Source organism: Sander vitreus, chromosome 16 (genome assembly GCF_031162955.1).
Source record: "Sander vitreus isolate 19-12246 chromosome 16, sanVit1, whole genome shotgun sequence".
Classification (NCBI taxonomy): domain Eukaryota; kingdom Metazoa; phylum Chordata; class Actinopteri; order Perciformes; family Percidae; genus Sander; species Sander vitreus.
Window position 1 is genome coordinate 30550351 of NC_135870.1, and position 20647 is coordinate 30570997.

Here is a 20647-nt window from a genome sequence, read left to right on the forward strand (position 1 = left end):
CATTTAGAATGAGGTTAAAGGTAGTGTTACAGTTTTTTAATGGTTTGGGAAAGCAGCAAAAGTCTAATCAGCTGTCCTATTGATGAATTCTTGGCTTCTGCATTTGTTCCAACTGCTACCAAAGCTGACAGTTCAATGCCCTTTAGTGCTAGAGGTCAACGTCCTGACAACGTGCTAACAAACCTTGGGGAGGCTGGTGTCCTGATAGTTTTAGACACATGGGGCTAGCTGTTCTGTTGTTGTCCAACCGGTGTACACCTGTCAACCTTCACCAGCTCTCGGAAAGAAAGACCTGCACATATAGACATGTACACATACACCTACAGGCAAGGGAAATGATAGCTCCTGTAGATTTGAAAGACAATAGCTGGCATAGATTAAAGTTGGGTCCAGAGCTGCAGGTCTGACACTCCTGGCACTGTGAGTTTGTGTACAGGGCTCAACACTAACTTTTTAACATGGTTGCTGGCTTGGCAACCAGGCATCAGCTTTTGGTTGCCGAAATTGACAATACAGTTTCTATGTTTTAAACTGCCTATATTTGGACCAATTTATTTCTTATGTAACTATACCACACGTTTTAATAATGAAACAATGAGATAATGGCTTGCAGTATAATTTCCCATCCCTCTCAAATAGGGGTGCAACGGATCACAAAACTCACGGTTCATTTCATGGTTTTGAGTCACGTATCAGATCAATTTTTGGATCAGCACAAAAAAGGGGGAGATTTAAATGATTATTAAAAATGTAATAACAATTACTTTTAACAATAATTACTTTTTTCACCAATAAATTGCGGTTAAAAGAAAAAAAACAGATGAGAAAAGGGTATTTTACAATAACTTTGAATGCACCACAAGGTTTACCAGTTTTAAGTAAAAGCAACATTTAGTCCTGTCTGTGTTGTTTTTCAGACAACAGCTGTGACCATAGAGCTAGTTTGTGTCTGTTAGCTCATAGCTTTAGCGGCAGACTGTTGTACGTCCCGCTGTTGGAATCCTCTCCAGTGAAATACAGTCACACTTTTACACTGACGAAAGAGGTGAGCTGAAAAAAGTGAGTCACAACAGGAAACAAGAAGTCATGGCTTAAGGCCCTGACACAGCAAGGTGACCGTCGCCCTAGTTTGTGTTGTGTGTCCTGCACTGTCACTATGCGTCGGCCTTCATCGGCCTACCAGCCAATTCAGGAGATACAGGAGAGGACTTTGTCTAAGTTTCCAACCGGGCCGCACCATTGTACTGTAACTGTAGTTTAAAAAACGTTCTTTCAAAATGTTATCACCAGTGGCTTATGCCTGGTGGGCCACCAGGCTGGCAATACATTGGGTGAAACCCTGCACTGTAATCTGTTACAGTTACTGGGAAATAATGTGTAATTAAATGAGTTACCTATGAAAATGACTGACCTGCAGCATGTATACGTGAACAGCTGTTAACAGCTATAAACACTTTGTCTTTAAATGTGTTGGGTCAACACTTTGCTCCTCAGCATTGCGTTGTGAGTGCATTGATCTTCTCAAAAGATCACGAGATTTGAACAGTCCATGGAGCTGCATAGTAACACAAAGCTCTACAGCTCGTTAAACATACTGTTGACAATAAGGCTGGGTCCAGACGTTGATGCTGTTAGGCACCAACCTGATTGCCTCCATTGTATTGAGTATTGAAAAATTCCTTCATTCAACACCAAATTTCAATACCTCAAAGAGTAAGTCTCATCAGCGTCAGTGAGTCAATCAGCATGCAGCATGCTTCTACCAAGACCTAATAATGTCTGTGATTGGCTGTTATTGTGAAAAACTAAAATAAAAACATAGAAAAAGATTTGTACTGCACTGTTGTAATTTCTTTTTGTTTAAATGGATTTTTTTTTTTTTTTAAATGGTATTGAAAATCTAGAAACGATACCCAGCCGTAGTCAACAAAATATTTCAAATATACAGTACACTCTATATGGAAATGAAATGCCAATCTATAAATCTGATTTAAGGTTCATATTTATATTTATGGAGTAGATATACCTAGTATTGAAAATGTGAATTGTATCCTTTAATAGTGAATGTAATGAAGTTGTTGTCTGTTGTATGACAGGTGCGACCTGCATCTTGAAGAAGAAGTTCTCGGCATCCCAGTTCTGGAAGGACTGTAGGAAACATGACGTTACTGTTTTCCAGTATATTGGTGAACTCTGCAGATACCTCTGCAACCAGCCCAAGGTAATCTGTTCACCATTCAGCTGGGAGTGGCAATAACCTCTTGCAAAAACTACATCCTGCCTCTTTCTGCATGGACATACAGCAACAAAACGCTTCCTTTCTGGTTATTTTTGGTTTAAAATTGCTATTAAGTAAAATTCACATTATTGTATCACCCTCCTAAATGACAATATGCCCTGTGGAATCTTTGATAAGATAGATAGATCGATAGATAGATAGATAGATAGATAGATAGATAGATAGATATATACAGTGGGGAGAACAAGTATTTGATACACTGCCGATTTTGCAGGTTTTCCCACTTACAAAGCATGTAGAAGTCTGTAATTTTTATCATAGGTACTCTTCAACTGTGAGTGACGGAATCTAAAACAAAAATCCAGAAAATCACATTGTATGATTTTTAAGTAATTTGCATTTTATTGCATGACATACGTATTTGATACATCAGAAAAGCAGAACTTAATATTTGGTACAGAAACCTTTGCTTACAATTACAGAGATCATACGTTTCCTGTAGTTCTTGACCAGGTTTGCACACACTGCAGCAGGGATTTTGGCCCACTCCTCCATACAGACCTTCTCTAGATCCTGTCGCTGGGCAATACAGACTTTCAGCTCCCTCCACAGATTTTCTATTGGGTTCAGGTCTTGAGACTGGCTAGGCCACTCCAGGACCTTGAGATGCTTCTTACGGAGCCACTCCCTAGTTGCCCTGGCTGTGTGTTTCGGGTCGTTGTCATGCTGGAAGACACAGCCACGACCCATCTTCAGCTCTTACTGAGGGAAGGAGGTTGTTGGCCAAGATCTCGCGATACATGGCCCCATCCATCCTCCCCTCAATACGGTGCAGTCGTCCTGTCTCCTTTGCAGAAAAGCATCCCCAAAGAATGATGTTTCCATCTCCATGCTTCAGGATTGGGATGGTGTTCTTGGGGTTGTACTCATCCTTCTTCCTCCAAACACAGCGAGTGGAGTTTAGAAAAAAAAGCTATATTTTTGTCTTATCAGACCACATGACCTTCTCCCATTCCTCCTCTGGATCATCCAGATGGTCAATGGCAAACTTCAGACTGGCCTGGACATGCGCTGGCTTGAGCAGGGGGAGGCGTGCGCGGCAGGATTTTAATCCATGACGGCGTCGTGTGTTACTAATGGTTTTCTTTGAGACTGTGGTCCCAGCTCTCTTCAGGTCATTGACCAGGTCCTGCCGTGTAGTTCTGGGCTGATCCCTCACCTTTCTCATGATCAGTAATGCCCCACGAGGTGAGATCTTGCATGGAGCCCCAGACCGAGGAAGATTGACCGTCATCTTGAACTTCTTCCATTTTCTAATAATTGCACCAACAGTTGTTGCCTTCTCACCAAGCTGCTTGCCTATTGTCCTGTAGCCCATCCCAGCCTTGTGCAGGTCTACAATTTTATCCCTGATGTCCTTACACAGCTCTCTGGTCTTGGCCATTGTGGAGAGGTTGGAGTCTGTTTGTTTGAGTGTGTGGACAGGTGTCCTTTATACAGGTAACAAGTTCAAACAGGTGCAGTTAATACAGGTAACGAGTGGAGAACAGGAGGGCTTCTTAAAGAAAAACTAACAGGTCTGTGAGAGCCGGAATTCTTACTGGTTGGTAGGTGATCAAATACTTATGTCATGCAATAAAATGCAAATTAGTTATTTAAAAATCATACAATGTGATTTTCTGGATTTTTGTTTTAGATTCCGTCTCTCACAGTTGAAGAGTACCTACGATAAAAATTACAGACTTCTACATGCTTTGTAAGTAGGAAAACCTGCAAAATCGGCAGTGTATCAAATACTTGTTCTCCCCATTGTAGATAGATAGACTTTATTAATCCCAAAATTGGGAAATTACTCTGTTACAAGCAGCAAGTTACAGGGACATACACACATACTCACTCACACATACAGAAAATACAAGAAATATACTAGAAATAATAAAGATAGCAAAGATAAAAATGCCAGAACAACTACTGAAAAAATATACTTAAAGGAATGATTGCTTTCTGTGTGATTGTTGAATGTGAATTTGAAGTAAAGTTTAGTGCTGACACCCAAACCATTGATCTCCAAAATACCTTCAAGTTTTCCACTCTCCACTTTTATTCTATTCCACTGCTTGCTTTTATTTTGTCAACATGACTTGCCGTCCTGTTATTCACATTTGTTATCCACACACCAGGCTACTAAACAGATAATCAACATACATTGCCACTTAATGAATGACAGAGTAAGTGAGTTAGAGTTGAGCAACGGGAAAAAGCCTCAGTGCCTTTCACCGTAGGCAGACTTGTTTTCTCTGTAGAGAGGCTTCTTTACAGTCACTGCTACTTGTGGATCACGGGAGTAAAGTTGTGCACAACTGTGGCAGAAGGACAAGCAGGGTCTTTGTTTTCATGTTTGTGTACTCCCATGGTGGACACGTTGACGTGCACGCACACACAGTGTGAGGGCCCAGGACATCCTGTCTTGAGGCTGGACTCAAAGTCCTCTTTGTCCCCTGTCCCTCTGTTATTTGACTGTGTGGGTGGAAGGCTGGCCATGCTTTCCCCCAACACTGATTTACAAATTAAAGATATGGACATGAACAGCAGATAAGCATTTTTTCACAAGGTCAATGTGTGCACACAAGCGTGAGGACCAATTACTGCCTGTATGCGCTCATTATGCACAATGTGCAAATACCACAGAACTCATCACAGAGGACACAAACACACCAGGCATCGTCTGTAGCTTTGCCCAAACATCTTTTTACTTCATAACGAGTCAGAGAATGAACTGTTCATAGTATACTTATTTAGACTTCACATGCCAATGTAGTCATTGTAGTAGTCACAGTAGTTTTTAAGATTTAAAGGTCCCATATTATGTTCATTTTCAGGTTTATACTTACTTATATATACGTACTTTGGTTTTGTACTAGAACATGTTTACATGCTTTAATGTTAAAAAACACAATATTTTTCTAATACTGTCTGTCTAAATATAACTGTATTTCCCCGTCTAAAACACTCTGTTTTAGCGCCTGTCTCTTTAAGGGCCCCTCCAGAAAAAGCTCAGTCTGCTCTGATTGGTCAGTGTTTCTGGGTCTTCAGCCACTTCACGTGTTTTTTCACCGTCATTGCAGCTGGGGAATGACTAACGGCACTGTAGCAGAACTTTCTACCTATGTATAGAACAGTTGTGACATCACAACCGTACAGGAAGTCCTGACGGCTCGTTAAAAGGCACAGTTTCTGAATACAGGCTGTGTGCATTTCTCTGTGGATTGAGCATATTGATACATTCACAGTATTTATATAGCACCTAGACTACCTCATTAGCAAAAAAGTAATTACCTTTAATGAAATCAAAACCTTTATTAAAGAAGGTGAGGACTCCTCTCAGCATTGGGCCTTTCCCAATTCCCAATTTCGTGCCTTCTCGGCTCCTCGATCCTCCGGCTTGTGACCCAGAAATCATTCTTAGCGCACTGTCTTGAAGAACGTCCTAATTCAACCTGAGCGTCAAGTGGAAATTTATAAATTGACAAATCCTCATTTGCATAAAAAACATTCTCTTTGCTCTGAAAGATATATTGATAACATTGAATTATCTCTAAGCAGCAGGTTTGTCAAACATTCTTTTCATTTTTGCAACTGATTTCCAGCACATACCAGGCTGTATTTTGCTGTGACGTTTCACTGACTGCCTCTGTCCTCACTGGGAACAACTGAAAAAAGACGCTGGTGCTCCGGAAAAAAAAAGCTATATGGACGCAGGCCCTAACTGACATTTTCCCTCTATATCCCATTGTGTCAGCTTAATCAGAATGTGCATTAACATTGAATTATTTTCCCTAATTTTTAATTTGTTCATTGAGAAATGGTTAGTTGTCAGCAGTCGGATCTGTTGAGCTAATGTCATCCCATCCTTCTCCCCGCATCAGACAGACGAGGATAAGGTTCACAAGGTGCGGATGGGAGTCGGGAACGGTCTGCGGCAGGACGTCTGGCGGGAGTTCCACAGTCGCTTTGGGAACGTTCAAATGTGCGAGGTGTACGGCTCCACCGAGGGAAACCTGTGTTTCATGAACCACGTTGGCAAGATCGGAACTGTGGGCCGCTCTAACTTCTTCTACAGGGTGAGTACTTTGTAGCCTAAAGGTGTGAGCTCTGCCAGAAGTGAAGAGGGGATGAAATGAAAGTAGTAAATGGCCCATGTCACACACGCTGGTTGCTTGACTTGGTGATTTAAATAGGGGTGCATATTCGAATATTCCATGCTTCGATTGAAAGAGAAAGAAATCTTCGCAGAGGCGTAAAGTCCAGATCAGACCAAATATTCGAGACGAGTTGTAACTTGCAGCTCCTTGCAACGCGCCGGTCTGCAGCATCCTGAAAGCTGCTAGTTTACACCAATGAGACGAGATGGTGTATCATCTCCATAGCAACAACTCTTTGTACTTCCTTCCTAACTTCTGACTTCCAGGCTTTTTCTAAAGCTGGCTATCATCTGTTGCGTCTAAATATGAATGTGGATGACGTTAGTGATAGTAAGATGCTTGCTACAGCTGCATTTCTAGTGATGAAACGGCGAAAACGTTTTACTTCTCTGATTCTCTGTTTTAACAACGGTCGCTCCACCATATACTGTGTTTGGGGGCGCTCGTTGCGCCTCCTGACCGGTTCTGACCGCTGCAACTTTTCCCTGCAACGTTCTAAACGTTTTGTCTCGTCGCGAATCTTTCAGGCTTTTCATAAATCTTTTTTATTTATTTATTTATTTATTTTTGGGCATTTTTAGGCCTTTATTTGACAGGTCAGCTGAAGACATGAAAGGGGAGAGAGAGGGAATGACATGCAGCAAAGGGCCGCAGGTCGGAGTCAAACCCGTGGCCGCGGCGTCGAGGAGTAAACCTCTATATATGGGTGCGCGCTCTACCAACTGAGCTATCCGGGCGCCCCAATACATCTTTTTAATGTGAGTAAATACATCCAACCGCCCCATGACAGATTTAAGTTTCACTTTCCATGAACTGTGACCTACAGCGCCCCCACCCACGTGATTCAACCGTGATGTTTTTGCTGAAGGTTATCAAACGGTCAGAATCTCTCAGCGACCCAGGCCTGCTGTCCAGTCAGTGTTAAAATGTGTGCTGTGAAAAATATCTGGTAACCTGAAGCTGATTAGTGGGTGATTGTTCCATTAGTTAGATTAGGTTGTAATGCCACTGCCCAATGCAATAATTGTTTCTCTTGCTTTTGGTGTAGCTCCTGTTCAAGTATGATCTGATAAAGTATGACATGGTGAAAGACGAACCAGTGACAGATCAGAATGGTTTCTGTCAGCGAGTGGAAAGGGGTAAGAGTGCAACTCAAAGAACATTTCCACAACAGGATTGCCTTTCTTGTTATTCTTTGAAAGTTGACTTCACCTGACAATGATAGTGTATTGATTTGAGACTTTCTGTCCCATGTCTCTTCTCAGGCGAGACGGGGCTTTTGCTGTCAAAGGTGAGCGCCACCAGCCCGTTCTTTGGCTACGCTGGGAGCAAGCAACTGACAGAGAAGAAGCTGATGAGAAACGTGTTTGTGAAGGGAGACGCTTACTTTAACACGGGCGACCTCATGGCTGAAGATCAGGAGGGCTTCATCTGTTTCAGGGACCGAGTGGGAGACACCTTCAGGTACAGTTGGTACCAACCGTACACCGCCACCTCTAACCCTCGTGTTGTCTTCCCATCGACCATGAACTTGTTGTCCTTCAGGGTTTATTTTTTTTGGGGGTCTTTTTCCGACGTTTTTGTCCCTTTTTCTTTATGTTTTTTTTTTTTTTGTCACTTCTAGTGCGCGATAGTAGCCGAGAGGAGTTTCCATCAGGCAAGTGTTATTTTAAATATACTTATGGTGTAGTTACAAACTTCCTCGTAATGCCTCGTTTTATAAGTACAGAAACTATTTGTACTACTGTAGAAGTTTGGTATCATTCCGGGCATTATTAGTGGGGTCATTTACGAGATACAAACGTGGATCCATTAGCGCCTGCACTAAGCTAACCAGCTGATAACGCTAACTCCACCAACGTTATAACAAGGGAAAAAAGCTTATGGGGGGTTGTTTGGCTCGAGGTCAAGGTGCAAAGCAGCCTAGGGAGAAACTACTCCGAACCATCACTTCAACTTCCTAAACGCTTTTTTAAATTCATGATCAATAAACCTAATTTATATGACATTAAACCAAATTTTCGAGTTAAAAAAAGCTGAAATTATGAATTATTTTGACTAATAGGTAAGATCAGAGGATGTCAAGTGCTTCACTGACTGACAAAGTTGACCCAAAGACAACACAAGGGTTAAGGAGTCCATCCCTATGGTGATGTTCAGCCCGATGATGTCGTCAGCCTAAAGACAACACATTTATAACAGAAACTCTGGAACGATGTGGCCATTTACCAGGTCTCGACGGATATATGAGCAAGAGAGTTTACGGTGCAATGTTAGGGTGAAGTGGTATGTCCAAACAGTATGCATTCTGCCATGCAACAGTACACACTTTGTAAGGGCAGCTGCAGTACACACTAAAGGTAATGCTTCTGGAACACAGATAGATAGTCTTTATATTCCCCAAAGGAAAAGTTATCCTGCTCACCATACTCATGACAATAGATTAGATTAGATAGACTTTTATTGATCCCAAATTGGGAAATTTCAGTGCTACAGCAGCAAAATATCAGACACAGAGCACACATACAGAATATACAAGAAGTAATAAATAGAATACAAGAACAAATATTCAAAAGAAGAAAAAGAATGTACAAACATGTATACAAATTGGGACTAAAAATGTACTACTACTTAAATAGTATTTATAAAGATGTAAGTAAAACCTATGTTTGTGAAGTGTTAAAAAGTTGTATTGCCTGTGGTAGGAATACAATAAATAAATAAAAAATAGACACCACAGTACAAAACCTGGTTCTGAAAGACCTTAGCAATTGTTAGCAAGACGGTGGAAGTTTATCAGCTGCAGGTGGACTTCAGAGAGGGAACACATACAGTCGTGACAAGTGGAACCACGCTCCAGCATCCGCCCTGTGTTTCTGGCTGCAACACTTGAACAGTTTTTTAATTTAATTTTTTTTATATTTAGGACACAACACTTGCACTGTTAATCATCATCTTGTTTCCCTGACTTCAGGTGGAAGGGTGAAAATGTAGCAACGACAGAGGTAACAGAGACTCTCGGGCTGGTGGATTTTATCCAAGAAGTCAATGTATACGGAGTGGAAATACAAGGTTTGTTTAAGTCTCCCTTTGCCCTCCAAATTCTGCTCATCTCCATCAGCCAACAAGCCTTTGGAAGCTTCCAGTATAGGTGTTTTCAGAATAACCATCCCCTAATACTGTACCACATACAATAACGTTATTATTGCAATCGTTTCCTGCTAAGTGCTGTTACCATTCCTGATGAAGAATAACCCTGAGTTGGAGAATGATGAGTCTAAACCATGTTGTGTCCACAGGGCACGAGGGCAGAGCGGGCATGGCTGCCATGATTGTACGACCGGGACACACGTTCGATGGGAAGAAACTGTTTGAGCATGTGATGAGGGAAATCCCAGCGTACGCTCGTCCACTGTTCATAAGGCTTCAGGTAACAGAGCAGAGACATGCTGAGTAGGGCTGGGTACTCAACTCAATACCTGTTAGACACTGATCGAATTGTCTCTAAAGTGTCGAGTATCGAAAAATGCCGCGTCATTCAAAACCCAATGTCAACACCTAAGGAGTGAATCTCATCAGCGTCAGTGAGCCAATCAGCATGCAGCATGCTTCTACCAAGATCTAATAATGTCTGTGATTGGCTGTCTAACGTTACACGTCGTAGAGACACGCAGGAAGAACTCTACGTTACACAGAGACGCTCACGTAGTCGGAGCTGAGACATAAATGAAAAGATTTGCACGGTAATATGTAATGTCATTTCATTTTGTTTTATAAAATTGGTATTGAAAAAAGTATCATTCAGGACCTGGTATCAAAGTCACAGTATTGGTATTGGTACCGGTATTGATACTGGTACTTTTGAACGATACCCAGCCCTAATGTTCTTCGTTAGAGGACTATAGTAGAGTTTCCATCCATCCAGGACAGAACAGGTTTAGGATGACATCCCTGACCTCAGCTGGTGGAATGTGTAATTGCACAACTTTGCAGTAAGCTCGTACAAATGTGGAACTATGTAACTCAGAATAAGAATCAGAATCAGAAAGGCGTTTATCACCACAGTGAGTTACACCTACATGGAATTTGCCTTGGTGAATGGTGCATACATAAACAAACAAACATATTCAACATTAATAAGAATAACCAATAAATACAGAAACAGAAACCAAAATATACATAATAGCTGTTCAGCATAAGAAAAAGGTGGCTGAATGGATTGAGTGCAGAATGTAAAGAAAATATAGTATGTGCAATGGACAGATGCATAGTCCAGAATGAAGGTTAGGTCAAAGTGTAGTGACACTGTCTGCCTAAGCGTAGTCTCACATTGCCAGAGTGCTGTGGAGATAGGTCTGGCTACACCACAGATACATTCTGGGATAAAATAAGCAGTACTTTCATCACCGTAAAACACACTTCAATCAAAGTCGACAGAAAGCTCAAAAGCCGTCTTGGTCCGTCTAACCTCTCTGGTTTGTTTGAAATAAACCCTTAATTCACCCATTTACATGTGGAAATACGCTGACTCTATACACGCTAAAAGTAGTGATTATTTACATGGAGTCTGGTGGGTTTGGTGATGGTGATTTCAGGGCTGTTTTCAAAAAATGAAAACTGGAAATGACAGAACATCTATGTAGACCTCGTAAACACAGAGCACGCTGTCGTCAGTCATTGTTTTCATCAGAGAGTGGTGATAGTAGTCAAGAAGGAGAGTTGTTGTCATTACTCACTGAACGGAAGAAAATATGATGGTTAGTAATAAGAAGATACTGGCGTTGTCAGCTCTCGGGCTTCTTCTTGTAGAAGAAGCACTGATTCGCTAGTCAAGGGCTAGCACTCCACCAATCAGATTGGTCATTTAGTCTGACTGCCCACTGGCCGATTCAACAAGTCAAATCGGACAAAATGGATGCCAACGGCTCCTCCGACTGACGACGGCACGGAACACATCGAACAGACTCAGGTCACCGACCTCGCCAGACTGTCAGACGGCTGATAATCGGGTTGGTGTGTCAGAACCTTTACACAGCTAATGTGTGCACAGCTTTAGAGCCAGCAATGAGAAATCACCTAAAGTAGCCACTGTAGATGTATCACTGTAGGTCCCAACTGGAATTTTCAACAAACATTCGACAGTTCATATTCAAAGCGTATTTATTTCAGACTGAATCCTGGTGTTTCTTCCCTTTAGGAGGTGATGGAAATGACGAGCACCTTCAAGCAGCAGAAGTTCCAGCTGGTTCGGAGCGGCTTCAACCCCGCGACCATCTCTGATCTTCTCTATGTGTTGGACTACCCGCAGGAGAGCTACATTCCTCTAACAGACAGTATCTACCAGAGCATCGTCGCCGGAGAACGCAAGCTATAGAACTCCCCAAGTAAGGAAGGGATGACTCAGCTGGAATCAGTCGCACACAAACGGATAGAACTGAGCTCTGCCTGCTGCTGCGTGATATATTCAGCGGAAACCAGCGAGCCTACAGTCATGTTCAATGATTTACTGAAGTCTGAATGAAAAGCCATCGGCCGGTTCGTGAAGAGAAGCCATGATGAGTTGATCAAATACTGTGAACAGCAATGTCTCTGAGATTTCTTTGTTAAACAAAACATCAGATAAATAATGTGAACCTGAACGAATCACTATAAAACCTTATTTCACCGCTCACACCTTCAACTGAAACACACTGCTAAGAAACACCTTATCTAAAAGCTCTTAATAAATCAATTCAACAGATTGTAATGTTATAAAGTAATGAACTGTTGAATATACAGTATTTTTAATGTCTTTCTGCAAAGATTAGGGGGGTAAATTATCCATTAATAGTTCCCATAAAATGTAATTAAAGTGCCTTATTGACATCAGTACTAAAGGATAAATTGATGAGATTCTGAGGTACAAAATGTCATAGTGTATGAAAATGAAGAATCATACATAAATGAAATAAAACAAAATAAATGGTTCACAGCTATGTTTTTGCACCTATCAAATGTCGGTTAACATGTCCGTCTTATTTTTCCAACAAGATCAACGAGTTTATCCCGAGATCTTCTTTTCACAGTTTTTTTATGGTCAGATTTGTGCCGCGATGAAACATGCTCCCGAATCGCAATATCAAGCATTGACTAGTGCCCGCGATTTTCTCGCGGGGGCCGCAGGCGCCTCTGGAACGCAGCGCAGACGCGCCTGGTGGAAAATAGGGGTAACCCAACCTAGATTTACAGCTGTCATTACAGGAAGCCCGGAGTTGGTGTACCGGCAGAAGAAGAGCTTCCGTCTTTATTAACAAGTAGCGCAAGATCGCGCCGCAAATAAAGGAATGTATAAGTTTCTCTCGTCTGTTCTGTTGTTGGGATATGAGCGTTTGGATTGGCCCACCGCCGTCAAGTCTAATTGGTAGCTGGCAGCAACACTGTTTTGTATAATGAAGCTTAGTGTAAGTTCAGCCAGGAAGACTATCACTCACTCATTTTCATCCCCCTCTCTCTCCCTCTCCTCCTGCTTCTCCTTATCAGCTGATTGGGGGCATTTACTCTTTTAGTTAAACCAACCAGATTTAGCCACAATCTTTGTCAGCCAATCACATCTCTGCTGTCAATATTTAAATGTTCTCCTCCTCCCCGTTCATCTCCAGTTATCTCCAGCGCCAGGTCTGAGCTCCTCTTCTCATCCAATCAGATCTCAGCATCCTCTTCAGTCATCGCCACCACCGCCAGGGTCTAGGCTTCATCGGATTCCTACACTCTTCACAGTTTCTCGACCCCCTTTAAAATATGACTTCACAGTGGGAATTTAATGACAATGGGGTCTAATCGCCAAAGACTTTTTCTCATGTATCTTTTTTTTATTGTGGATGAATGAATAATTCTCAACTCAAAATGAAGTCTCTCCTGATTGAACTCCCAGATGCAAGGATCCTCAAAGTCAGAGCCAGTCTTGCAAACTGACCGTGCTGCTGTGGGTCCTTCCATGTTGAATGTACGGATCAAAGCGATGCAGCAGCTCATCAAAACGGGGAGCAGACATGTGGAAGTAACTGAAGTGCATTTCCTCGTCCACACCTCGGCCTCACAATGCGTCTATCACAGAGGGTATATCCTAAATTGGATCTGCTAGAATGATCAACGTAGTTAGGTTTAGGCAAGAGGAGTGGGGATGGTTAGGGTAAGAATTCCAGGGTTAGGGGGTTAGGTTGGGGTAAGAATACTATGGTTAGGGGGTTAGGGTAAGAATTACAGGGTAAGCCATTTAGAGGCAGAATAAGGCGGGCCACGAGGCACGTCCTTTTACATTGACACATCTAGCGGATCCAATCTAGCATCTAGCATCTACCATCACAGAGGAGCTCCAGTGCAGCGCGTGTAGCCATGGTGGATAATGACCCATTTCTGGTGATGTTCTTCCGTTCTGGTTGACATTTTTGCTTATCCACAAAAAATGTTGTGTTAAAGCCTGTGGGAGACCTGTGAAGACACCGTTACAGTAGTCAAGTCTACTGAAGATAAAAGCATGGACAAGTTTTTCCAAATCCTGCTGAGACATAAGTCCTTTAACCCTTGATATATTCTTAAGGTGGTAATAGGCTGACTTTGTAATTGTCTTAATGTGGCTGTTAAAATTTAGGTCAGATTCATGACTACACCAAGATTTCTGGCTTTGTCTGTTGTTTTTAACATTATCGTTTGAAGCTGAGTGCTGACTTTTAATCGTTCCTCCTTTGCTCCAAAAACAACCACCTCAGTTTTTTCATCATTTAATTTAAGAAAGTTCTGGCACATCCAGTCGTTAATTTGTTCAATGCACTTAGTCAGTTGTTGTATTGGACTATAGTCCCCTGGCGATGAGGTTATATAAATTTGTGTGTCATCTGCATAACTATGGTAACTTATTTTATTGTTTTCCATAATTTGAGCCAGTGGAAGCATGTAGATGTTAAACAGGAGAGGCCCCAGAACGGAGCCTTGGGGAACTCCGCACGTCATATTTGTATGCTCAGATGTATAATTCCCTATAGACACAAAGTAGTCCCTATTCTTTAAATAAGACTCAAACCACTTTAGTACTGAGCCAGAATTGGGATTCACGTCTAGCTCTTTGGTGTCATATTTAGATGCGCTTGGTCGGGACTCTTGGCGTCGCGTATTGACGCTCCGTGTGGGACGTACATTTAACTGACACCCGGCACAAGAACGGGTTATGTTTAGGAAAAGATGGTGGGTGGGGTTACAAAATGTACGTTTCAGTGACACACGGGACTAGATCGGGACATGAATCCTGGTCTCGTGTTGTTGTCTCCTGTTCCGTGTTGTTTGACCCATCCACCCCCCCAAACAACGTCCTCACGCCGTTGTCTCTCTTAATACTTCTTCATCTTAAAGCCGCGGGCAACACAAACTAACTCATCCAGTCTCTGTTTCTAGGGTTATCCATATCTCCTCTGGTAACCACATACAGTGTTTCACTTGGTAGTATAGGTATATAAGTTTAATGCACTTGTTTTATTATTTCATGCACACTGCTGTAACATGGTCTGTTATGATGTCATCATTGTCCATTCAGTCTCCAACCAGTGCCATTGTGTGCGATAATGTCAGAGGAAATAAATGTTGGTCCATTCGATACATACGCTATGCTGATTTTGATGTTATTAACATGTTATTTTAACACGTTATGTGTAGGATTTGAACTGTTCTGACTTTAGCTAGTGCCGTATCAATAAAGAGTTTGTTGCTGACTGCAAAGCAACATCAGACGGTCAACTCAGAATCAGTAAAACACAACGAAATGGAAAGCATGATAAGCATTCACCAGCATTGTCTAATTTTTGAAAAGACAGTGGCTTTAAGAAAACGGGGAAAGTTGAAACAAGTGACATATTGAGGACAAATCTGTCAAATAGTATAGCACAACTTTATGCTTAAAATCTATTTCCTTCCGTTCTACATGCATACGGCGTACACTCCATACTGTGCCGGAACAGTTCCTGTTGGTTTCATTCACGAGCCAACAGAAATGTAAATATGACATTCTTACTGGGTAAAGAAACAATGTCAAGCTACATGTGCAAATGTGTTATTCATTCACTGCTGCTACTTATTATTCACACTCTACTTATTTATACTGTATTTCTGTTGACACTGCACTACAATAGAATTTGTTCAATCCATTTGAAACAATCTTTTTAACCTAATCTCACTTTACTTCTACTTAACGTTTTATTTATTTATTATTGTAGCTATTTTACTTTATTTATTTTATACACTTATTGACTTGCTCTTTCTCCTTATTTTAACTTGAATTTGAGCAACTGCTACTAAATAATTTCCCCGAGGGGATCAATATAGTATTCTGATTCAGATTCTGAAATAACCACATACTGGTGTGGCTGAATAACCCAGTGGGAATAGTAATAATAACAGCAATAACAACAAAAAATAACAGTAAACTGGGTCAAATAAGAGTTTTTGGTTGTGCTTGCTGACTCATTGGTTTTTATTCTCGAGGCAGCTTTATTTCTACAGCCCATTTCAGCAACCAGTCAACTCAAAGTGCTTCACATAAAACATTAAGGAGCAGTTAAAAAAAATAAAATCTGTTAAAAGAATGTAAAATACAAGAATACAAGTTACAGTGCAGTGTAAGAAATTAACAATCACTTTAATTGAAGGAATACGCCACCGTTTGTTGAAATAGGGTTATTCACCGTCTCTTCTATATTTATATAGGTGGGCAAACATATTTTTGTCTCAGTGCATGCATTGTCTTAGTCCGTCATTGCCGCCGCTAGCTTAGCTTAGCGTAGTGAATGGAATCCCTTGTTGCCGGTTAGCATGTCGTGAGTAAAAGTGAGCCAAAAAAAAAAAAAAAAAATAACTAATGAGTATTCACAACAAGTACAAATAGCAATGCAGATTAAGACTAGACGATTTCCTAGGCAGATATTGACTTGGGACTATATTGGGTGGAAGTAGGCTACAGCCGAAGCACTGCTACTAGGGCGCAGAGATATTACGCAGCAAATCTGTGTGAGTACAGGTCTAATAAGGGTCGATCTATCCTGTAAAATAACCATGCATCATGTTTACAATAATCACTCTGTGGACAGATGTTTATTGGGTCCATTCCGCATTTCTTACAGTTGACTTTATCGCACCGAAAAAAAAAGTCGAGGACTACAGAATGGATCAACGCCGAGAATTCCTTGGTAGATGTGACACAACTGCAGACACTGCAGGCAATATTCTCATTCCAGTCGGCACGTTGGCATATTCCCCCACACCACCAGATTGTCTCATCCCCACGTCCTCAGGCTGTGAGCGATCGCAACCTCCTCCTCCTATCATTCTATTTCCAAAGCACGCAGCTCCTCTTCTGAAAACTCTGGTTCGTAGAGGTATGCTTCTGGATCTGGACTGTCTGAGAAGTCATCCTCTTCGTCTCTCACAAAATCTGCCATGTTCATCGCCATTCAATGTCTACTGTAGGAAAAATAGCCAGCTAATATTCACGCCGGTATGTTGACAAAAGATGGGGGTTTTCAGGTGCTGCGTGATATCTCTGCGCCCAAGTAGCAGTGCTTCGCCTGTGCTTTCTCCCAATATAGTCCCAAGTCAATATCTGCCTAGGAAATCGTCTAGTCTTAATCTGCATTGCTATTCGTACTCGTTGTGAATACACAGGCCACAAGAAGTAATTAGGGTTTTTTTTGTTTTTTTTTGGTTCACTTTTACTCACTCTTACTCAGTTTTCTGGGAGTTAGTTCCAGATATATGGAGCATAGAAAGTGAACGCTGCTTCCCCAGGTTTAGTTGTGACTCTGGGGACAGAAAGCAGAGCTGACCCAGACCAGCTGAGAGCTCTGGAGGGTTCACAATGTAGCAGCTGATCAGACGAGATGTACTGGCCCTACTGGGACGGTGCTAGATAGATTGTAATTGACTTTTTAGCGTGCAGTACTAAAGCTAATGTACCCCCCACCCCCACAATGGTAATCATATATATAACGTATTACACATGTATAATGTTCATAATATATTCAAGCTTTCCTTCATTCTGATAACAGAACTCCCAACTAGATGACAGTGGAGTTGTCATGCTGATTTAAACCAGCAGATGGCGCCAACACGTAAGTAAACAGCAAGTACAGGCCCTTTACCAAGTATTGTTAGCTACAAATGTACTGAAAGTATTAGAGGTAAAAGTACCTGTTGTGCCGTGTGCCTGCGATCATATATGACATTATTACATTGTTAATAATGTTGCATCAGTGTGTAAGCAGTATTTTACAATTGTGCTTTGCACTTACATGACAAAGCAAAGGTGCACCCTGCAGATCTTTGGCTCGGCAGACATTTTGACTTGTCAGTCAAACATTTGTTTATACAGTACGTGTTGCAGTTATAATCTAATAAGTGTTAAGTTATTTTTTATCCATATAGTGTAGTGTTAAATATATTTAAAATATATTCTGAAAAATAGATGTAATACTTAAAGTGACTATATGTAACTTTTAGATGTTTGTGAAGCTGTGTAATGTTCCATCTGATGATCATAAAAGACCTGTAACAGCAAACGAGACTAAAAGTGAGAAGAACGCTAGTTTTATGTAGATTTTATTAATGCCTCTGCCCGGGTCCGATTATTCCTGCAAAGTTGCAATTTTCGGCAGGTAGACGACGCTACAGTCACACATTCTGACGGGTCACAGATTTCTTTGTAGCACCGGAAAAGCCTGTGCAGCAAAGTAAAAGGTAGCAGGAGTTTTCTTTATATTGACCTAATTGTATTTTAATGTTATTTTCGAAGTTATCTGTTGTAGTGATGGCTGATACTGGGGCAGGACCATCACAGGAAAGAAGGAGATTAAACCAAGAACAACTGAAAGAGAAAAGGGAAAGACGACGGGCGAAACCGAGTCACACTCGGTCAGGCTTTCAACAGATGGAGACAATTAGAGGATTGTAAATGATTTAAAACGTCCCCAAATGGCCCTCAGGTATGTAATATGTCTATTTCATTCATAAAATAACTTTAGATTGCAAGGCAAGGCAAGGCAGCTTTATTTGTATAGCACATTTCAGCAACCTCCCAGTCCCAAACTCACTTCCTTAACCCCTAGGCCACCACTGTCCCCCGACCTGCAGTTTTCTGGGAGTTTGTTCCAGATATGTGGACCATAGAAACTGAACGCTGCTTCTCCCTGTTTAGTTCTGACTCTGGGGACAGAAAGCAGACCTGTCCCAGACCACCTGAGAGGTCTGGGTGGTTTATAGTGTAGTAGCAGATCAGAAATGTATTTTGGCCCTAAACCGTTTCGTGATTTATAAACCAGCAGAAGTATTTTGAAATCAATTATTTGAGGCACTGGAAGCCAGTGTAGAGACTTCAGAACTGGAGTGATGTGATCCACTCTCTTGGTCTTAGTGAGGACTCGAGCAGCAGCGTTCTGAATCAGCTGCAGCTGTGTGATTGAATTTTTAGGGAGACCTGTAAAGACACCGTTACAGTAGTCAAGTCTACTGAAGATAAAAGCATGGACAAGTTTTTCCAAATCCTGCTGAGACATAAGTCCTTTAACCCTTGATATATTGTTATGGTGGTAATAGGCTGATTTTGTTAATGTCTTAATGTGGCTGTTAAAATTCAGGTCTGAGTCCATGACTACACCAAGATTTCTGGCTTTGTCTGTTGTTTTTAACATTATCGTTTGAAGCTGAGTGCTGACTTTTAATCGTTCCTCTTTTGCTCCAAAAACAACCACCTCAGTTTTTTCATCATTTAATTTAAGAAAGTTCTGGCACATCCAGTCGTTAATTTGTTCAATGCACTTACTCAGTTTTTGTATTGGACTATAGTCCCCTGGCGATAAGGTTATGTAAATGTGTGTGTCGTCTGCATAACTATGGTAACTTATTTTGTTGTTTTCCATAATAATAATTTCCCAGTGGAAGCATGTAGATGTTAAACAGAAGAGGCCCCAGAATGGAGCTTCATATTTGTATGCTCTGATGCATAATTACCTACAGACACAAAGTAGTCCCTATTCTTTAAGTAGGATTCAAACCAGTTTAGTACTGAGCCAACCCAGTTTTCCAATCGGTCTAGTAATATGTAATGGTCGACCGTATCAAATGCAGCACTGAGATCAAGTAATACTAAGACTGAGGTTTTGCCACTATCTGTCTTTAAGTGGATGTCATTAAAGACTTTAACAAGAGCTGTCTCAGTGCTGTGGTGTGGTCAAAAACCCGACTGGAAGGCATCAAAGCTGTTGTTTAGTGACAAGAAAAGGGTGAGTTGTTGAAAAAATGCTTTTGCAGTGATTTTACTTAAAAATGGAAGGTTTGATATTGGCCTATGTATGAAATTGTGTCATATTGTAATTTGTTTTGCCAACACATATCCTGTACTTGATATGGGGGCACTGACTGTTTGTCTAATTTTCTGAATTTTGTCTTTGAAGAAGATGGCAAATTCATTGCAGGCATTGCAGCACTTGCTCCATTTGGAATAGTGCTGGGAACCCCGAGGACCTTGAACATGGCTGACTGTGCCCCTCCTGACAGTCGTTTCCACTCTTAGAACAGCCAGGAGGCGCTTTGAATTCATGTTTATTTGAATAGGAACAGATGCTACGACATATATTTGGGCAACAAATGTCCAATTTAGCATCACAGCATTTATAACTCTTGCAAATTGCCAATACCCGTCCCTAGAAGGGCTTTTAAACAAACAACAAAACATGAAACATTGCCACGTCAAAATACATGAAGCACAACCCCCCCCGGACCCTACGTCGTAGCCTGACGTACACCTCGACGCACGCCGCTCAGCCGGGGCGCGGTAGCGTTGCATTTCCTCCGACTCATTTATTGGTTCTCCTTCTCCATAAACAACATGAAATCAAGGAGAGGGTTAACTTCTCCTGCTGCAGATTTCACACCGTGGTCAGAAAGAACGGGGGAGGCACTTTGTTCTTCTCACTATGACCCCCTAATCGTCGCCGTATCCCAGCTCCCGCTTATGCCGTCGGAGATAAGGTCTGGTTGGCTACATGGGATTTTCCTCTGCGGACAGAGTCAAGAAAACTGGCACCTAAGTTCATTGGTCCGTTTGTGGTGGAGAAGGTCATTAATCCTGCTGTGGTTCGACTCAAATTGCCCAATACGCTCAGAGTCCATCCTGCCTTTCATGTCTCCTGCC

The 20647-nt window shown here is 41.6% G+C and overlaps 1 protein-coding gene across 2 annotated transcripts in view; it reads left to right on the forward strand.

The window, feature by feature from the left end:
• slc27a6 (solute carrier family 27 member 6) overlaps positions 1–15067 on the forward strand; it is a 37224-nt gene extending 22157 nt beyond the window's left edge. Inside the window, exons 4-11 of one of the 2 annotated variants that reach the window (XM_078271770.1) lie at positions 2097–2221; positions 6166–6360; positions 7490–7580; positions 7707–7905; positions 9416–9513; positions 9741–9871; positions 11639–11825; positions 13080–15067. In XM_078271770.1, the coding sequence (XP_078127896.1) occupies positions 2097–2221; positions 6166–6360; positions 7490–7580; positions 7707–7905; positions 9416–9513; positions 9741–9871; positions 11639–11815 (1016 nt within the window). In that variant the 3' untranslated portion in view covers positions 11816–11825; positions 13080–15067. The other variant, XM_078271769.1, reaches the window with a different exon arrangement.
• The last annotated feature ends 5580 nt before the right edge of the window (positions 15068–20647 follow it).